The 20,690-nt window shown below is 37.5% G+C and overlaps 1 protein-coding gene across 5 annotated transcripts in view; it reads right to left on the bottom strand.

Annotated features, from left to right (window-relative positions):
- The window catches only part of TENM2 (teneurin transmembrane protein 2), a 1,274,635-nt gene that overhangs the window by 960,191 nt on the left and 293,754 nt on the right, over positions 1–20,690 (bottom strand). For all 5 annotated transcript variants that reach the window (XM_064376511.1, XM_012461093.3, XM_064376512.1 and 2 more), the window contains exon 3: positions 3,336–3,635. In XM_064376511.1, the coding sequence (XP_064232581.1) occupies positions 3,336–3,561 (226 nt within the window). In that variant the 5' untranslated portion in view covers positions 3,562–3,635. The remainder of the gene's footprint in view (positions 1–3,335; positions 3,636–20,690) is intronic.

Raw genomic sequence — 20,690 nt, 5'->3', positions numbered from 1 at the left:
CTCAGTTTTGTAATAAGTAAACAAGGGAGTGATAGTACCCACCTTGCAAAGTTGGTGTGAGCATTAAGCAAAATGCTTAGATTGGCTCCCGACACAAAGAAAGTACTCAACAAATGTTTGCCATTATTCTTTTATCATAGTTACTATTGATGTTTGTTTAATATACCTGAAAACCATGTCGTAATCCTGGTGAAATACAGAACGCAGACCAGAGTCCCAGGCACATACACATGCAAAAGGAGAACTCACGTCCAACTCTAGACTCCTAAACCCCAGGAGAATGTCTTGTATATCACACTGCTCTTCACCCTAACTCCATGGTCCATTAAAAAGACAAAAAACAAGCTTGTACAAACTGCCTGGGAACTTGGCTGACCTTCATTATTCAAAGTGGCATCTATTTCACAGGTTGGACTAGGGCTGGGTCTGACCAGGCATCAGACCACTGCTCACTTTTGTCAGGTGCATTAGCTCTCAGACCACTAGGATGCTATTTAGTGCAGGATTAGTCATTTACTAATTACTAATTACTCCAGTGGCCACAGACCTAAGGTCAGCAATTTTCTTTCTTCACACCAGGAGGATCCAGCATAATAGAGGCCAGACAGGTTATTTGCATACTCAAAAGAAGAAGCCACAACAGAACAAGGCAGAAGAGGATTCTGTGTTGAAAGCAAGCAAAGATGGGCACAATTTGACAGGAGCTTCCATAAGCTTCTTATGGGAACACCTGGCTCATTTATCCTGCTGGGAGATGGCAGGTTCTCGCATTTGATCCTTGAGCAGGCCAGCTGGGGTAAGTGGACAAGGGCTGACTCTGGGCCTGCATCACTTTCACTGGCTGGCGGTTCTTTCCCACCCTGAGCATCTGTAGAATCATCCAACTGTGTTTGCAAAACTTGCTTGTATGTGAGAAGTGTGTTTGTTTTATGATCAGTGTCTTGGGTTTTAAATAAGAATACTGCAGGAGATGATCCCACTATGATCCTTGTTAATGTACCTCTAGGCTAATACGTACAGAGATGATCCTGCTCTTTGATTTCATGAATAAGAAAATAAAATGGGAAATGCATGACATTTAAAAAAATTATTGTTATTACTGAGTGTAAAATGTATTTTAACCCTCTCTGTAGTGGCAAAGTTTCAAGTTGAATGCACTGCTTGCCAGATTGTATCTCCTGTTCCTCCTCTCCTTAAATATGTGCTTATTTACTTCCTGCAGAGTTCAATTTTAGAACCCATCAAAGTAGATCCACTCAGACTCTGACTACATTTTCATGCATAAATTCATAGATGTCTTCGGAAGGAATTGCACTTGCATATGCAAATACCTTCTGATGCTTTTTATTTCTACTTTTGGCCTGCACAGTTTTTAATTCATGCAAACACATTACACAAACAAATATGGGCTCAATAACAACATGCGGCATGTGTGAATTGTTAATTGCAAAGCTATGAGTTTGATACGGCCAAGCAACCTCCATTATTATCAATGGAGAGGAATAAGATTAAACAGGAGGAATGAAGGTATATTTGAAAGTAAAATCCCAGTGCTTGGTTTTATCTTATGTAAATATTAATAAAGGAAAATGTGACAGGCCCATCCACAATTCAGCAGTAATCTGGAATCCACAGCTTAGTGCACAATGATCCAGAAGCCAGGATGCACCTTTAATAAGACTTAGGAAGAAGAGTGAACATTTCAGCACAGAATCATGAGACACAAAACGTATGCAGCAACAACGTAAATGAGAGAAAAACTACAGCAGAAAATGAAAGGCTTTCAACCACGTTGAACATGCATCATCTTTCAAAATATTTGAGTCTCGTGTTAGGGAAGCTCTGGGAAACAACAGATAGGTGTCCCATTTTTTCATATTGGAAATGTAAGCTCTCTCTCAGTTAATTAAGCCATGATTCTTCATTTTTTTTTCCCCCAATTGCCACTACCTGCAATTTGGGGACTGGTGAGAACTTAACAAGGCAAAAAAAACTTGTTGAAGTTACTCACAGATCAAAGACATTTGATCCAGAGCAATTTTCAAGCATCCTCTGCCCCCTGTTTTCTCATAGAGGAAGATTAGCATGTGTTTCATTTACATGAAGATAACTCAGAAAATAAGATGGAAGATTAAATAAAAATTGCCTCCTGCAAGAGTTATAATGGCAATGGAAACACAATTTTAGGTTTCACTGTTGATTTATGTTTTCAATCCTCTATTAAATATAAAAGCTGGAGCTAGGCTAAACTGGGGGTGTATAAAAAGGTGTTATCTAGAATAACCTCTGGATTGCAGATCTATAAACCATGGGCATCGTGCTAATTAATAACATATATACACACATACACATTTTGTAGGGAATAAAAAATAGTAAAAGTCACTTAAGAAAGCTGAGAAACCAGGACTAGAATTCCAAGCTAAATTATTTCATTAGGAATTAAACCCATTGCAACATTTATTGCCAAGGACATGGAACAAGAATAAAGAACCGGTGTTATAAAACAAATGATACAATAACCTAGCAGAGCAAGGCTGAGCCCTTTGATGCTGGCAGAGTGACCCTTCCCGGGGCATTCGGTACAGTTTTGTGCATTTGCTTGTAATTTTGCTGAGTCATCAATGTAAATTGCACACACAGTGAGGCTGGTACTCATAAGAGATGGAGCTAGTGAGTGAGCTTCGTCATACCACGTCTCAGCACTACTTTGCTTTAGTCTACGTGTTGATGCATTTACAGCAACCCTGGAGAAGTGATAACAGAACTCTTCATAAATATTGGACATGAAGAGAATGCCAACTGTTAGTGCTTGGGAGAAAAATATTCTCCTCCCAAAAGAAATCAAAACAGTGTAAGAGAAAGAAAATTAAGGCTTGGGGAAAGTAGGAGGGAAAATTACAACAGTGAAATTGAAAAATAACATACATGTGGCCACCTATGCTCTGAAACACAAAAAGAGAAACATATAACTCAGAATTAACATAATATTTTAGTAGGGGAAAAGGCGTATATTATTCTACACTATTTCAACGATGTTTTAGCCAAGATATACCATTTGTTCAAGGAGAATCTAAGTGAGAAACCCAATGCCAAAAGGAATAGAAATTTGTAGGTAGACTATGAGGAGAATAGTTTTGAAAAAACACAGGTAATCTTAGGTTTCTCAGGATAGAGATTCACCGTGGTGTTAGGAATATCCTTTATGCAACCAAGGGTCTGCTGTAGGGTACATCTGTCAAAAACCACCATGGCGGCTCTCCAAAAGCAGCCGCCAACTACGCAAATCAAGTATGTTAGACAATTGTGAGCAAATCAGCAGGGGAAACCCTACAAACCTTGTCTAGGAAACTCATCTGACTCCCGGTGGACGAGGTCCGTGACTCGGTTTCCATAGTGCATCCTGCTGTCATGGTCATAGGCCTTCAGAGTCTCGCTGGAGCTGTAGGATTTCTGCGTGGGCACGCGGCAGTCCTCACTGTCCAGAGAGGAGCTTGTGTAGCGACACTCTTTGCCACAGCGTCCTCTGGTCAAAGAGCGGTGTCGCCGGTCCTTTACATCCATTATTCCAGATAAGGCGAAACACCGATGTTTTCAGAAAAGTCAGGCCTGAGTTTTGGCACTTGTCACTTTGCCACCTAAAAACATCGAAGAAAAAAATACCAAGACTGTGAGTACAAGAAATGTTGTTTTCGGTTCTGATTCACGCTCTGACTCAGATGAAAACATGAAAATGCAGATTTGGTCAGCCCTGCACAATCTCTTTTGCAAAAGTTTAATGTAAGCTAAACAATCAGCCTAAATAGAAGAACTCGATACAGTAAATTAATTTTCTTGCTGTTTAGTAGATTTGGAAAAAGTAGTAACACAAATAATCATCCTTTGATTTTTTATGTATGCACAGATGACATGATAAGTCTGTCACTCTAATGCAAGATCTTACTATGAAGCAATTCAAAGCCAAATTGATTTTATCCTTTTTTAATTACATTCTCTTTATGATATAGAAGGCTTGGGTAGAAAACAAATACCCCACCCCCCAAAACCAATAAAAGACAAAGAAAGTTGCAGCAGCAGATCTGAGCATAAGGCATAAATATGTGCTATTAATACATCGTAGTGATACCAAGTCACATTCAACTATCATAAATGTCCTAGCTTTGTCTGGAGAATAAGAACAAAAGTTGTTCTCAACATGCAAACAATCTTTCTCCAATTTCTTCAATGAGCTTTTGGCAAACTCCCAGTTTTTGCTCCTTTGCAGATCTGTGTCTTGGACACACCTGGTCACTTCTGCCTAGTCACCCACCAACATGAGATCGACTGACAGGCAGTCTCACTGGCACAGCCACCTGATAATCTCCCCAAGCCGTTCTGTCACCTTCATTGCTGGGATACCCACTACAGAATGGGAAAAACGAGGAAGAGTTCCAAATACAGTAGGAAAGCTGAAGGGAAGGAACCTCTCTAACATATGAACTGGCAACCAGGGAGCCCTACAGTCTGGCATTTGACACCCTCAGCCTGGAAGTGTATGCCAAACATCACTCAGAAAACACTTGCCTTCTGCCTAGCAAATATGACCAAAATGCTCAGGCGCCTCCAAGTTCCAAATCATAGGCTCTTATTGATTTCATTTGCCATGCAAAATAGCATAGACCACGGAGCCAGGACCTGGACAGAATGGACAAATACAAATTTTAATTAAAATGGAAAATGCAACCCAGAGCCAGGGAAATGATTTTTCTCCAGGCTACTGTTGCTCACTGCCTCCTCAATATGTCAGAAAATACTTGGGGAGCAGATCTGTAGTTTTGAACCCCTCTGCTCTTCCTTGGCTACTTCTACCACGCAGTATTAAGATAGCTATGCACAGCAATGTGGATGACATTTGCCTCCAGACACCAGAGGCCAAGTAGCCCCTCCCTTGTTTTTTCACACCAGGAGTTCTAGATCTCAGGGACCCTTCTAATCTATACTATGTGTACACTTTATTGCCTGTAATTGTGGACAATTTTGTTTGACAATTGGCAATAAAAAAGAAGGTACAACTATTATGAACTTCACACACAGTCTTGCTCCTGCCTCAGTTGCTTATACAAAAGCACGTACAGTAGCTAGTGTGCTGGAGTCTGTAGTCTCTTACTTGGCAAGTTCAGAAGTGCCTTTGTGAGTCTCTAGTCATGACCTCAGGACCTGCTTAGAGGGCATGAGTAATGTTGGCCTGTAAGTTTCTGCTGTGGCATAGTCAGTTCAAGTGTCTCCACATTAAGGCAATTTCTAGATGCCAAAAATCCCTTTCCCTAACTTCTAACCTGCGATTTCAACATTTTGGAATCCATACTATAGGTTATTTAAGAGAATTACCATTGAAATCTTAACTGGATGCCAGGCCTACCATGACCACTGACAAGGCAGAGCCCTTGTCAAAATTATTCCTGGTGTTTTGAACCCAGCCTCTCAATCAGGTAAAATAGAAAATAATTGCATCTACTTAACAGAGTTTTTGTAAAAATTAAAACATACGTGATGGTAAAATTCCTAATATACTATCTAACACATCATAGGGGCTCAATTAAAATTAGTTTTTATGCTCCTCCGAATGATTTAAAATTTTTTTTTTCTTAGCTAAGGAGTCACAGACTTGCATAAGTCAGAGGAGGAAGATGATATAAATCCCTGAAACTCACAGGTCTAATAATAAATCCTAATTCTTAAGCTAGGCTCTAATAAAGGAAGACTTTCAGCATCTACTAAAAGAATATAAGACTGTGTGCACTGACACTAAGAAGCCACAGGTGGTTTTATGGGGAGTTGAATGTTTTGAGTCAATACGATGATTTTCTTCTCTCTTGCCTCCCTGTTAGTTTTTACTTTTCAGTATCTTCAGTGTTCCTGACTCATGAAATCCTATCTTCTCTAATTTGCATTGTGCTTGGGAAAGCAGGCTGACTTTCTGTATACGTGTGTGTGTGTGTGTATGCTTTTATTTTTTAAATCATGGTCAGAGTGGGAGCTTAAAGGTTTATAACTTTTGGCCGGGCGCGGTGGCTCAAGCCTGTAATCCCAGCACTTTGGGAGGCCGAGGCAGGTGGATCACGAGGTCAAGAGATCGAGACCATCTTGGTCAACATGGTGAAACCCCATCTCTACTAATACAAAAAATTAGCTGGGCATGGTGGCGCGTGCCTGTAATCCCAGCTACTCGGGAGGCTGAGGCAGGAGAATTGCCTAAACCCAGGAGGCGGAGGTTGCGGTGAGCCGAGATCGTGCCATTGCACTCCAGCCTGGGTAACAAGAGCGAAACTCCGTCTCAAAAAAAAAAAAAAAAAAAAAAAAAAAAGGTTTACAACTTTTTTTTTTTTTGAGACAGAATTTTGCTCTTGTTGCCCAGGCTGGAGCGCAATGGCTTGATCTCAGCTCACTTCAACCTCTGCTTCCCAGGTTCAAGCAATTCTCCTGCCTTGGCCTCCCAAGTAGCTGAGATTACAGGCACCCGCCACCATATTCGGCTCGTTTTTTGTATTTTTAGTAGAGACAGGGTTTTGCCATGTTGGTCAGGCTGGTCTCGAACTCTTGACCTCATGTGACCTGCCCACCTTGACCTTCCAAAGTGCTGGGATTACATATGTGAGCCACCATGCCCGGCTGCAAGGCCTATAACCTATTAATAAAGTTCAAGATCTTTAGTGTTTGGACATTTTGACATCTAATTTTGTTGCTCAGAGATCTTTTCCTGATAAATTTCTCTTTCTTGGCTCTGCCTTTGATAGTTAAGTTTGTCAGCAATATCACCTCTGGAAAATGATGGAAATTTATATATAATGAGGTAAAAATTCACAAATCTTAGTCAGAGAAACTAAATGTCTTAGGCAGAGCTCACGGACTGTTGGCAAACTATTTTGCAATTGGCCTGCCTGTTACATAAAAATTAATTGTCCATATTAAAAGACAAAATGGAAGAATTTATATGAAAATCTAGATTCTTATCTTTAAAAATCAGGCAGTCTATAAATGTCTGCTTCCAGAAAGATGGACATACTTTCCCCCATTTTCCCTACAAGGTACAGCTAAAAGCCCTGGACATTATATATAAAACACGTAAGAGTATGAAAAACAGAAAGAAGAGCAGAACAACGAGGGGTCTCAGGACCCAAGGAACAACAGTGGTGAGTTCCCTGGGGTTTCTTTTTGCCATATATATATCCCAGACATGGAGCTGGCAACCCAGAGATCTCAATGGGCACGGGCAACAGAAGTGAGCCTCCTGTATAGCCAAAGGACTATGAAAAGGGCAGGCTCACAAGAGAAAATGTTTAGACCATGACTACTCTACTCCAGCAACACACCACAGAAACCAGCTGTGGCCCCACCCCAGTCTTCACCAGCAAAGGACAAGTGGGAAGCTTGCCCTTTTATGCAAATGAGGCTGCAAGCTGGCACCAACCTTAACCAGAGTATAGGAGAGGCAGGACTTCAGTCCCTTCCAGGAAACAGTGAAGCTCTCTTCTTCACAGGAGTTCTGTCTTCCACCCCCACTGAGCATAAACAAGGCACTCCTCCCTTGCTCCACTGGGGTGGTGTGGAAGGAGGTTTAGGAGAGTCAGAACTTTTCACCATCCTCCTGTGGTGAGTCCTCTCACCCGCCATGGTGTCTGCGGATGCCATGTGGTAAGCAGCGCTGAAGCATTCCTACTCCTACCACCCAGAGAGGTATCGCTGTGTGCCTAGTGGGGACCCAGAACTTCCATTCCTCTACTCCCTGGGTTAGCTTCCCCCTCAGCATCTAAGAAGGAACTCCCTGCCTTTGAATGCTGACAAAAGCCGGGCAGGGAATTTGGCAGTAATGAGGCATGTTTCCCCTTCCTCCGTCAACGGCAATGTCAGAGAAAATCAGCTAAAATAGGAGGTTTAAATAAAAGCTAGAGTCTCATAACATGATACCCCAAAAGTCCAGGTTTCAATAAAAAAATCACTTGTCATAACAAAAACCAGGACATTCTTAAGCTGAAAGAAAAAAGGCATTCCATGGACGCCAGCACGGAGATGATAAAGATGCTAGAATTATCTGACATATATTCTAAAGCAGCCATTATTAAGCTGCTTCAATGGACAATTATAGGCACACCTGAAAGAAATAGAAAACAGAACGTCTCATCAGAGAAATAGAAATTCTCAGGAAACAAATAGAAGGTGTAAAGAAAACCACAATCGAAATTTCAGAACTGAAATATACAATAACCCAAAACAAAACAAAACTCTCAATAGATGGTAGATGGACTTAACGGCAAACAGGAGGGACAAAGGAAAGAATGAGAGAACTGGCAAATAATCAGTAGAAATTACCCCAATATCCACAACAGTGGGAAGAAGGAAAAGGAAAGGAGAAAGAAAGGAACTCAGGTCCCTGTAGGGTGATGATAAAATACCTAATGTTCATGTCATCAGAGTCCCAGGAGGAAAAAGAAGAAGTGACTGGAAAAGTGCTGAAAATGCAGCTGAATAGATCACAACTTTGCAAAAGGCATAGAAGTCCAAAAAAACTGAGCGAGTTCCATGCAGCACAAATCCAATTGCATTCATTTTAGATTTACCACAGTCAAAATTCTGAAAACTAAAGGCAGTGAAAAAATATAGAAAGGGTGAAAAAAAATTACAACTTATCTATAGGAGAAAATAATCTGAATGAAAGTGGACTTGTTATCGGAAACCATGGAGGTCATCAGAAAGTAGCACAACATTTTTCAAGTGCTAAAAGAAAAGAATCTTCAAACATGAATCTGATATCCGATGAAAATGTCCTTCTGGAATGAAAGAAAATTCAAGAAATTATCAGATGGAGGCAAATTGAGAGACTTGGTCACCAGTAGACCTATTTTATAAATAGCTAAAGAGCTAGTTCTCTAAACAGAAAGGAAACAATAAAAGAAGGAATCTTGGAACGCCAAGAGTTAGCGAGAATTCGAAAAGCAAAAATATGAGCAAATGTAATAAACTTTCTTTCTCCTTTTGAGTATTTAAGAATTTTTGAAGGTTGAATCAAAAATTAAAACACTCTCTGATATGATTCTAAATGTTTGTAGAGAACATATTTATGAGATTACATTATAAATAGTGGAGGGTCAGAGAATGTAAAGGAAGGTAAGGCTTCCATGCTTTATTTAAACTGGTAAACAATGAATGGAGTAGACTGTGATAAGATATGGATGTATAACGTAGCAACTATAAAAGCTATATAAAGAGATGTGTTCAAAATTACTATAGGTAAGTAAAAATGGAGCCCTATAAATTGTTCAATAACCCACAAAAAAGTAGGAAAAATGAAACAGAGAAATGAAAAGTGCAGAGAATGTGACAATAAACAGAAAATTAAAAATAAAAGGGCAAACTTAAATCCTAAAATAGCAATGATTTTTTAAATGTAAATGGTCGTACATGACCTAACTCTGTATGGTCAATAATGAAGTTATTTTATTTCATTTTATTTTTTGACAAGGTCTCATTCTATCATCTAGACTGGAGTGCAGTAGTACAATCACAACTCACTGCAGCCTCGACCTCCTAGACTCAAGTGGTCTTCCTGTCCTAGCTTCCTCAGTAGCTAGAACTACAGGCGTGTGCCACCATGCCTGGCTAATTTTAGACTTTTGCCATGTTGCCCAGTCTAGTCTTGAACTACTGGGCCCAAGCAATCTACCCGCCTCAGCCTCTCAAAGTGCTGGGATTACAGTCATAAGCCACCATGCTCCACCAAGAAAATCATTTTATATATAAATAACAACCTAGGCACACTGAAAATAACTTTTAAAAAGAGATATCATGAAATATCAACCAAGAAAGCAGGAATGACTATATTAACGTTAGATAAAATGAACCTGGGTGGGTGTGGTGGCTCACACCTGTAATCCCAACACTTTGGGAGGCCGAGGCGGGCGGATCACAAGATCAGGAGTTCAAGACCAGCCTGACCAACATGGTGAAACCCCGTCTCTACTAAAAATACAAAACTTAGCCAGGCATGGTGGCATATGCCTGTAGTCTCAGCTACTCAGGAGGCTGAGGCAGGAGAATTGCTTTAACCTCGGAGGCGGAGGTTGCAATGAGCTGAGATTGTGCCACTGTACTCCAGCCTGGCTGACAGAGTGAGACTATGTCTCCAAAAAAAGAAATGAAGCTTATAGGCAAAGAAATTATCAGAGACAGAGAGGGGCATTATCTAATTATCTAATTATGAAAGGATAAATCTTCCAAGAGGTCATGGAAATTCTAAATATGTATGACCCCAAAAAACTTATCTGCAAAAATGTGAAACAAAAAATAATATACCTAAAAAAAATTTTTAATGCACAATTATATTTGAGTTTTCAACACCCAGGTCTTCAAAATTAATAGAATATTTAAATGGAAAAATCAGGAAGGATATAGAAGATCCCAACAATACCATGAGCCAACCAGTTAAATCAACACTTACAGATCTCTCCTCCCAACAACAGCAGCTTCTAAATTTTTCTCAAGTGGCCATGGAGTGTATATCAATATAAACCATATCTTGAATCATAAAACATACCTCAAAAAATTTTAAAGAATTGAAATCATACAGAGTATGTTCCCTGACAACAATGAAATAAAACTAGAATCAGTAACAGAAAATAAGAAGACAATCTCTACACACTTGAAAAGTAAACAGCACTCTTCTAGATAATCCATGGGTCAAAGAAATTCTAAAGAAAAAAATCAAAATATACATTAAAGTGAATAAAAATAAAAATACAACATCAATATTTGAAGGATACAGTTAAAGCAGTGATGAAAAGGATGTTCATAGAACTAAATACATATATTGGACAACAGAAAAATGCCTCAAATCAATAATATAAGCTCCCATTTCAAAAACTCGGAAAAAATATTAAGAAAAAGACATACCCAATGCAAAAAAAATAAGGGGGAGGGAATAATAAACATAAGGCCTCAAATCACTAAAACTGAAAACAGGAAAACAATTAAACAGCTGTTTCCTTGAAAAGATCAATAAAAGTGACAAACCTATAGGACGACTGACAAAGAAAAAAAAAAGACATAAATTATCCACATCAAGAGAAAAACAGGGGATATCATTACAGGCCCTGAGGACATGAAAAAGATAATTAGAGAATATAGCTGGTCCACCATATCCATGGGTTTCGCCACATCAGATTCAATCAACCTCATATTCAACCAATTGTGGATCAAAAATATCTGGGAGAAATAAAAAATAACCATACACAATTTAAAAATATACAAATAAAAATCAATACTGCATAACAAAACTATATATAGCATTTACATTGTATTAGGTATTATAAGTAATCTAGAGATGATTTAAAGTGTACAGAAGGATGTGCATTTTATGTAAGAGACTTGAGTATTCATGGGTTTCTGTATCTATGGGGCATCCTGAAACCAATCCCTCATAGATGCTGAGAGGTGACTGTACTACAAACAGATCTATACACAATATAACTTTGACAACTGAGATGAAATGGTCTAACGCCTCAAAAACCTCAAAGTATGACAACTCATCCAATATGAAACATTAAATAGATCATTTGAATGATCTTATAGTTATTAATGACATTGAATTTATCATGTCACAACTTTCTCAGACACATACACACACACACACACAGTGAACAGACTCAGCTGGTTTCACTGGAGAATTCTACGATATGTTTAAAAGAGAATTGACATCAGTTCTACAACATCTCTTCCAGGAAATTGGAAGGGGATCATTTTCCAATTTATTTTATGAAGCTATTTATGACCCTCATGACTAAACAAGAGAAAGATAGTACAAAAAGAAAGAGCAAAAGAAAGAAAGAAAGGAAAAGAAAGCCAAAGACCAATATTCCCTAGGTATATAGATGCAAAAATTCCTTATGACAGCAAATAAAAAAACAGTAATATAATATATAAACACAATTATACACCATGACCAAAAGAGATTTATTCTGAAGACACAAGATTCAGAACTCAATATTTTAAAGTCAATGAATGTAATTCATCATATTAAAAGGCTAAGAAAATTCTAATCACAGTATCTCCCCTGAGAATGCAAAGAGATAATGATGTCTGCTCTCACCAGTCTTATTCAACATGGTGCTAGAACTTCTAGAAGGTGCAATAATACAAGAAAGGAAAATAAGAAGCATACAGATCAGAAAGAAAGACAGAAAACTTTCCTTGTTTGCAGATGGCACGATTACAAATGCAGAAAAATCATAAGAAATCTACAAGAAAACTCCTAGACTAATATAAGCAAGTTCTTCAAAGTCACGGGATATAAGATAAAAATGTAAAAATCAATTGCATTTCAATACACTAGCAATGAACACATGGGCACTGGAAATCAAAACACAAACCATTTATAATCACTAACAAAATGAAAAACTTAGATATAAAGCTATCAAAACATGTATAGAAATTACATGCTGCAAACTACATGACACTGATGAAAGAAATTATAGAAGATCTAAACAAATGGAGAGGCATATTGTGTCATGGATTGAAAGACTCAATAGACTAAAAATATCAATTCTCTCCAAATTGTTATACAGATTGAATGAAATTCCTATCAACTCATAGCAAAAATTTTTGTAGCTATAGATAAGTTTATTTTAAAGTTTATATAGAGAGGCACAAGGACTGGAATAGCTAAAACAACTCTTTTAAAAAGAAGAAAGTGGGAGGAATGAGTCTATCCAATTTTAAGACTTATAGAGCCACAGGAATAAATACTGTATGATCTTGGTGGGGAAACAGGCACATATATTAATGGATAGAAAAGAAAACCCAGGTATATACCCACACAGTTATCTCCAACTGATTTTTAAGAAACATGCAAAAGTAATTCAATGGAGGTAAGACAGTATTTTCAACAAAGGGTGTTGGAGCAATTGAACACCCATAGGGAAAAACAAACAAACAACAACAAAAACCTCCTTAATTTAGTGTGTATATATGTATAAGTTCTTTTAACAATTACCCATATGTATACATTCTTTTATATATATTCTTTTAACAGGGTAAATGTTATATACACACACATTTATATATAAATATATACATATATATACACACATTTATATATATACACATTTATATATTCTTTTAACATTATATAACATAACAATATATATTGTTATATATGTTATATATAGTTATATGTATATAACAATATATATATTATATAACATATACATAACATTATACAATATAATATATATGTTATATATATACAACAAATAGGTTATGTTATATAATGTTATATATATAACATGTTGTTATATATATAACAATATTGTTTTATACTGCTATATATATAACATTATATGCTATGTTAACATAATATGTTATGTTATATATGTTATGTTATGTTGTTATATGTTATATATGTTATGTTATATATGTTGTTATATATAATGTTATATATGTTATGTTATGCTATATGTTATATATATAACATTATATATTGTTATATATAACATTATATAACATAACAATTATATGTTGTTATATATATAACAATATATAAATTTGTATATATATACGTATATATATACATTTATATATTGTTATATATATGTTCTTTTAACAGGGTAAATGACTTTGTTAAAAGGATAAAAGGACAATCTACAGACAGAGAATGTATGTGCAAACCATCTATCTGAGAAAGGATAAAAACCAAGAATATATAAATATTTCTCAAAACTCAACTGTAAAAAAAGAAATCTAAACAATCCAACTTGAATACTGGCAAAAGACATGGAGTCATATTTCACTGAATAAGATATATAAATGGCAGATAAACATACAAAAACATGTTCATCATTAGCCATAAAAATACATATATAGATAATACCACAATGAGACATTATGACAAACCTATCATAATAGATAAAATTAAAAAAAATGACAACACTAATTGCTGGCAAGATGAAGAAAAACTGGATCACTCATACAGTGACTCTAGGAGACAGCTGACCAGTTTTTAAAAAAAAGGAAAGAAAGAGAGAAAAAGAAGGAAAGAAAGAAAGAGAAGGAAGAAAGAAAGAAAGGAAAGAAAGAAAGAAAAAGAAAGAAAGAAAGAAAAGAACAGAACAGAACAGAACAAGTTAAATGTTTAACTGCCACACAACCCAGTAATTGTACTCCTGGGCACTGATCCCAGAGAAACGAAAACTTACATTCATACAAAAACCTGTACACAATATTCATAGCAAAATGTTCATTAATTAGCTCCGAACTGGAAACAACCAAGATGTTCTTCAATGGGTGACTAGTTAAACAAAGTGTGGTATACCCATCCCATGAAATACTGCTCAGCAGTGAAAAGGAATGCACTAGAGACACACAAAACAATCCCAATAAATCTCCAGAGAATAATCCTGAATGAAAAAAGCAATCCTAAATATTACATTTTGATAGCATGGCTCCACTTACATAACAGTCTTGAAATCACAAAATTATAGAACTGGAGGACAGAGTAGTGGCTGTCAGGGCTAAGAAGGGTATGATGGTGTGGAAGAAGTCAGCATGGCTATAAAGGCGCAACATGAGGAATCGCTTTGTGATGGAAGTGTTTTGGATCTTGGCTGTATCAATGTCAGTATCTTCATCGTGACACTGTACTAGAGTGTACAAGATGTTGTAGCACAATGAAGTGACATTGTACTACAATTTAGTGCAAGAAATTGGCTAAAGGGATGCATCCATGGGATATCTCTGTATTACTTCTAACTGCATATAATTTGACAGTTGTAGCAAAGTACAAAGCCTACTTTAAAAAAAATCAAGCAATGCAACATACCTGATCTCAAATTCCATCAAGACAACAAATACCTATTTGGAAGGTCATTCACAATTTTAAACTGGGTACACATAAACCTCTTTTGAAAAATTATTATTCTCATTATTTTACCACCCCTTTCAATTGTATAGCCAGGCTTCTTTATTTATTTGAACCCCCTGCTCGGACAATATAGTCTTTATATTTGTGAGTTTTGGTATAAAGGAAAAAGAAACACTTTTGTGGCTCCTGGAAAGGATCACAAGAAGCTAGTTACAATATAAGAAACCACATTTGCCAACATATTTTTTTCTAAGACAATTCTAAGTAATAAGATACTACTCTTAATCCTAATATAGTTAAATGTCCATCTTTTAATAAAATGCATTTATTGCTTATGATGAGTAAGCACCGTCAGCATGGTTGTCCTTGAAAGTTAAGGTCAACAATTCATGTGGGGAAATGCAAGTTTAGAGACTGCTTTTAAAAAGTAATTAAAATTGCCTTGAAGCAGTAGAAAAGATGGTAACCAAAATTATAAATCTTTTTCCCAAGCCTCCACCTTTTCCACCACTGACAAATGGCAATCACTGGATAGCAATACCTCTGCCAGCTTGTTACTGCTATGCTGGGGCTTTATTCTGTTACATTCCACATCTCCTCCCTTGAAGAGCATTCACACTGCTTTTTTCATCAGTTGCCTAAGTGGGTTCCATCACTTTAGCAAAACAGACTACAGCGATCTTGCCCGCAAGCCTTTGTCTAATTAACTAATCCTATGAGCTGTAACACTGTTCACGATTAACTTCTCAGAATATCCTACTACTTAAGGGGGCTGACTTGTTAATCACTGACAGCCCATTTGAGATGTGTTTGTGTGTGCGTGTGTGTGGGGGGGTGTGTGCCATCGTATATGTGAGTGTACCTGAGTATGTGTGTGTGTGAGTGTGTGTATGTGTAAATGGGTGCAGTAAGGATGCATAAGTGAATTTGAGGTGCATCCAATGGAAATCCATGTTTTCCCTGTCACAATGAATACTACAGGCAGTTGTTTAAATCTGTATCTCTCGAATCACTTGTCTTTGATCACACTTCAGGCATTGTTTCATTGTGCTTAAATACTTGTATCGTCTAAACCGACTGTGCACCTTTAGGATGTATGGTACCAGAAGAGCCAGCCACTTCCAAATGCCCATGTGAATTGAGAGGGAATCTGTTAAATGTAAGTGGGGATGCATGTGACCACCTTTCTTATCCCACTTAAAAATTATGACGAGTAATTGAAGAAGATAATCTAGAAGGGAGAAGGGAAAGTGGTTAGTACATGTGAATCAAATTTTCTTATTTCTTAATTTGAGTTGATGTCACAGGTATTTTACAACTCTAATAAAAATTTTATTAGATGAGTTTTTAAAATATATATTTTAAAAATACATATTTTAAAAACTCAATCAGAAAACTGTTGTACAAAACCTTCCTTCCTTCTGATAACATGTTAATTGGATTGCCCACCCGTTTCTTAAATATTGCAGGTGACATGTTTTTCTGTTTAAGAAAATGTAATGGATAATGCATGGTGCCTTTATCCTTTATTCCTCTGTGAAGTTTGCCTGTTTCCCAAAAGCAGAAATACTAAGTCAACCTAAAAACAGAGCATTCCGTTCTTGTGTGTTAGCACTTTTGCATAAAAGTGGTTTATTTAAAAATATTGAAAGTGCCAAATGGAATGTAATACAGAACCTCACATGAAAGAGAGAGAGAAGCTGAGATAGGGGATGAAGTCGGAGTTTCACTCTGCCTCCTTCCATCCCCAAGTAGGTCCTGATGGACACAGTGGCAAAACGGGTACTTTCCAGTCTCCTCTTAGAAAAACTTAAAGGTAATTCTAAGCATAGATACACTCCAAAATATTTAGACAGAATATCCCTGTGATCTCTGGAAAGACCAAGGAAAATCTGGTTTAAAATCTACAAAAGTGGGAGATAGCGGCCTCGTAATTTAACGTACTAGTAAATAAGAGGTCAAAGGAAATTCGCTTCCTGTTCCCTTGTGCAATTATATTGATATGTCTGGGATAAAAAGCCAACTCCAGTTAATGCCAGAGCAAGAAAGAATAAGCAAATTCACAATTGTGTTTTACTCTCTAGCTTCAGAGTTACATGTTGCTGCCTTTTAAAATCTGTTAAGGTCCCTGGAGCCATTTGCACAGGAAATGGTGAGAGCAGAGCCAGGATCTGCTGTCTATGAATTTTATGAATTGTGAAATGCAAAACATTTTTTACATACGAGCAGTCCAAATCAACAAAAGCCACAAAGGGATAACACGTACCTTATAAATCTAGATATTTGCCATGATAGTGCAAGCTTATGCGTTTGTGTGTATTCTTATTTGAATAGCAATGAAAAGGCAAATATCTACATCAGATTGGTAGTTCATCTAATTCCATGCCTTTTTCCCTCTCTCCAGTCCAAACTGTTTAACATTCAAGAAAGTCAGCATGGTTACACCTCCTGCGAAAATTTCAACATGAAATGTGGAGGTTTACCGAAGCCTTTGCCTCCTCGACTCCACCTTCCCCGCGTGCAGACCCCATCAGCTCTCCTCCCATTTTCCTGTGCGCCTCCTGAGATCAGGAGCCGAACAGATGGCTGTACCTTAGGCACTGGCTAAGTTACCATAACCGGAAAGACAGTCCCTCCCCACTTCTCCCCACCACGCAGCTCTCTTGGAGAGGCAGCAGAGCAAGCCCATGAGCCTGCAGCTTCAAAACCTAATGAAGGAAAAGATTGAGCACATTCCTCCCATTTCGTTGAATGTGCCCCTCTCTGTAAACAAGATTCAAAGCAGCACTAGAGAATCAGTGAGCAGAGGATGTAGCATCAAAGTCAAAATCATTGTCAAGTCAAGCTCCCATTTCATGAATGCCTGCCATTCACCAGGCCTTGAGTAAGGCTTCTAATGTAAGTTTTCACTAATTGAACAATCCTGCAACACAGACATGCTTAGCTGTGTTTTAGAGATGGGAAAATGTAAACTCTGAGAGGTTAAGTGAGTTGTTAATTTCACTAGAAAGTGCTCATGTCAGGATTGGGCTGACAGGTGCCTAACTCCAAGGCCTGCCTTCATTACAAAAACAGTAACTCAGAGAAAACGGCAGTCTGAGAGCATTCTCCCCTGCCCTTCGGTTATTGGACTTGTAATTGTCCAAGAACCTAGTTCCTCCAATTCAATGCAGTTGCCTCAGAAAAGTTACTAGCCACATCACAATCCTTACATACTCAATAAGAGGATCATCCAATCAAGGAACTAGTATGTTCAAGTGCCTCTGATATAGCACTGAACACTGGATACAGGTGAGAGAGATCATGATGAAGAATCAAAGAAGAATTGAGGGAAATAGGCCTCAGTTTCCACATCTGGAAAGTGGGGATAATATACCTACCTTAAAGGCATTGTGAGAATGTCAAACTAGTGCATGTGAATCTCATAATAATAGATGCTCTATTAGTGACAGACTTTACCATCAGCACCACCATCCTCACTACTACTGTCAATCATTACTGCTACCATCTGGCCATGAACAATAACAGTAGTGGTGGTTACTTCGTGATCCTTAAAGTGCAAGTTGTTAAGTACCAGTATTCTGAATAATATGTTAGGTTGCTCTATTTCTGGGCTCTGAAGAGTTAGCAGTGTGGCACTTTGTTAGCATAGAAACACAAATGTTATAACCCCATTTGGTATCCTACTTTTGCTGCATGAAACAGTTCCACTAACACTGAAAATCTGAAACCGAGGTGTTCTAACTGCGTCACCCATTCTTAAATTAGATGCACTTGACCTGTATTGTAAATAGACCATATTAGATTCATCACAGAAATAACACATATGATAAGGAGAAATGACATGAAAAAGATGAGTTGTTCATAATAATCTCACTACTTTGCTCAGGTATCGCACTACCTGGTCCTGGTAACTGGGAATTCCGTTGTTTCTTAAACCTAAACAATGTATGCAGAGATGTCGAAGTTGAAGAACTGGGATGGTTCTAAATTTCTCTGCATAATAAACACAGAAGGGTCTTAAGAGAGTAGGTAAGTACAGAGAATGAAACCAGAGGGATTTACAGATCTCGTGGGAAGACCGTAAAAAAGGCACATCCAGAGAAGAAAAGGGAGAATGAGTGGAGAAGGAAGATACTCCCCGGAGACTTTCAGAGTAGAATGCAATGCACTGGGTGATATAAATCCTTTGTGTTCCATCCCCCAGCCAAAAAGGTAGGGGAGGGAGGACCCACAGTACAATGCACTTCCATCATTTTTGTAATGAATCTGATTGTGTGTGAGGGTGGAGGAAGTCACTATTTTGTCCTATTTTACTATTATGAGTAAGCATATAATATTCATTAAAGTCTTGCTTCAATGATGACATGGGGCAAGAACTAAGGTGCAAAATCCAGAAAGGGGTGATGATAACAAGATCATTTTGCTCGGTGTATGAGATTTTCTGTGACGGCAGGGACCTTGTCTCTTGCCAGTAAATCTCCAGTAGCTGGCAGAGAACCCCGCATTAAAGAGCACCCTATAAAGCTTTGTTAAAAATAGCTGTGTGTTTACAAGACATCTCAAAAAAAGAATGGGAAAGATGTTTAAAAGGGCTTAGAGCCATGGTTGTCTTTCTTAGTTGTTAACTGCTCTGAATACATCCTTCAGGTCTGTTGTCAATTTGCAGCATTTACTTAAGAATTTTCATACAAATTCCGTGATGTATTTCCTTCCAGCTTTGTCAAAAAAGAATACAACATAAATGTTCTCTTTCAAGGTAGCTCCTGCTTCCCCAATTAGGAAATAAAATATAAATATTGTTAATTGTTTGGAAAATTTTAAAATAATACTCAGAGTGTAGGAGTTGGTCCCTAAAACAATGTGAAATCAGAATCAATGCCCTACTGTGTGTGTGTGTGTGTGTGTGTGTGTGTGTGTGTGTGTGTGTGTGTGTGTATATATATATAAATGTCTCTTTTGGAAAGGATGCATTGAGGCTTAGCAATGCTGTATGTCAGGGATCAACAAACATCTTCTGTAAAGATCCAGATAGTAAATCTTTTTGTATGTTATAGGATGTGTTACTACTACTGAACTCGGCCATTGTAACACAAAAGCAGTCATAGATAACACTGAAATTAATGGGCATGCCTGTGTTTCAATAAAACTTTATTCACAAAAACAGCCAGCAAGTTCCATTCGACCCCCAGGCCACAGTATGCTAAGCTCTGCTATTATGTACATAGGAAACTACCAAAAGCAAGACATTTGGAATTCTGGCCAAATAGCTTCACATCAAATATGCCTCACCAAGAATCTTACAGCAGATGAGGACTTCTTTTACCAGAAATCTTGCAACATGTTGAATTAACACAAGGCATTCATAGTGGAGACAGTAACTGGTACAATGTAACAAAAATAAACTGTTTGTATTTAGGAGGTTACTGATTTGAAATTGATACATTTTCTTAGGCTAGGAGCCAAGGCTGTGCATCTCTTGAGAAGACACATTTGTATTTAACTGCTCTTGTGACAGTAGTTTGAAATTTGACCTTTCTGTATAATATGTGTTTAGTTATTCCCTGACTGCTGCTGCTAATTATTAGTTTGTCAATTATTTTCTGTCACTGAGGTTTGTCAGTGAATATTAGAAGTAGCAATGATTACATCCAATTATTTTCTTATACCACTTTTCCATCTCTATGCCTCTATATCTTATTTTGCACTTAAGAGAAAGATCACTTGTCAAATGACCAAAACTATTGATCGTTCAAGTTCTAAGTTCCAGAAGAATACAAATACAGAGAAAGAAGTTCATTACCCT

This window comes from Aotus nancymaae, unplaced genomic scaffold (assembly GCF_030222135.1).
Source record: "Aotus nancymaae isolate 86718 unplaced genomic scaffold, 86718_ANA_hifiasm-v0.15.2.pri h1tg000015l_0, whole genome shotgun sequence".
NCBI classification, from domain to species: domain Eukaryota; kingdom Metazoa; phylum Chordata; class Mammalia; order Primates; family Aotidae; genus Aotus; species Aotus nancymaae.
The sequence above is the reverse complement of the archived record's forward strand: the minus strand, read 5'-3'. Positions and strand labels throughout refer to the sequence as shown.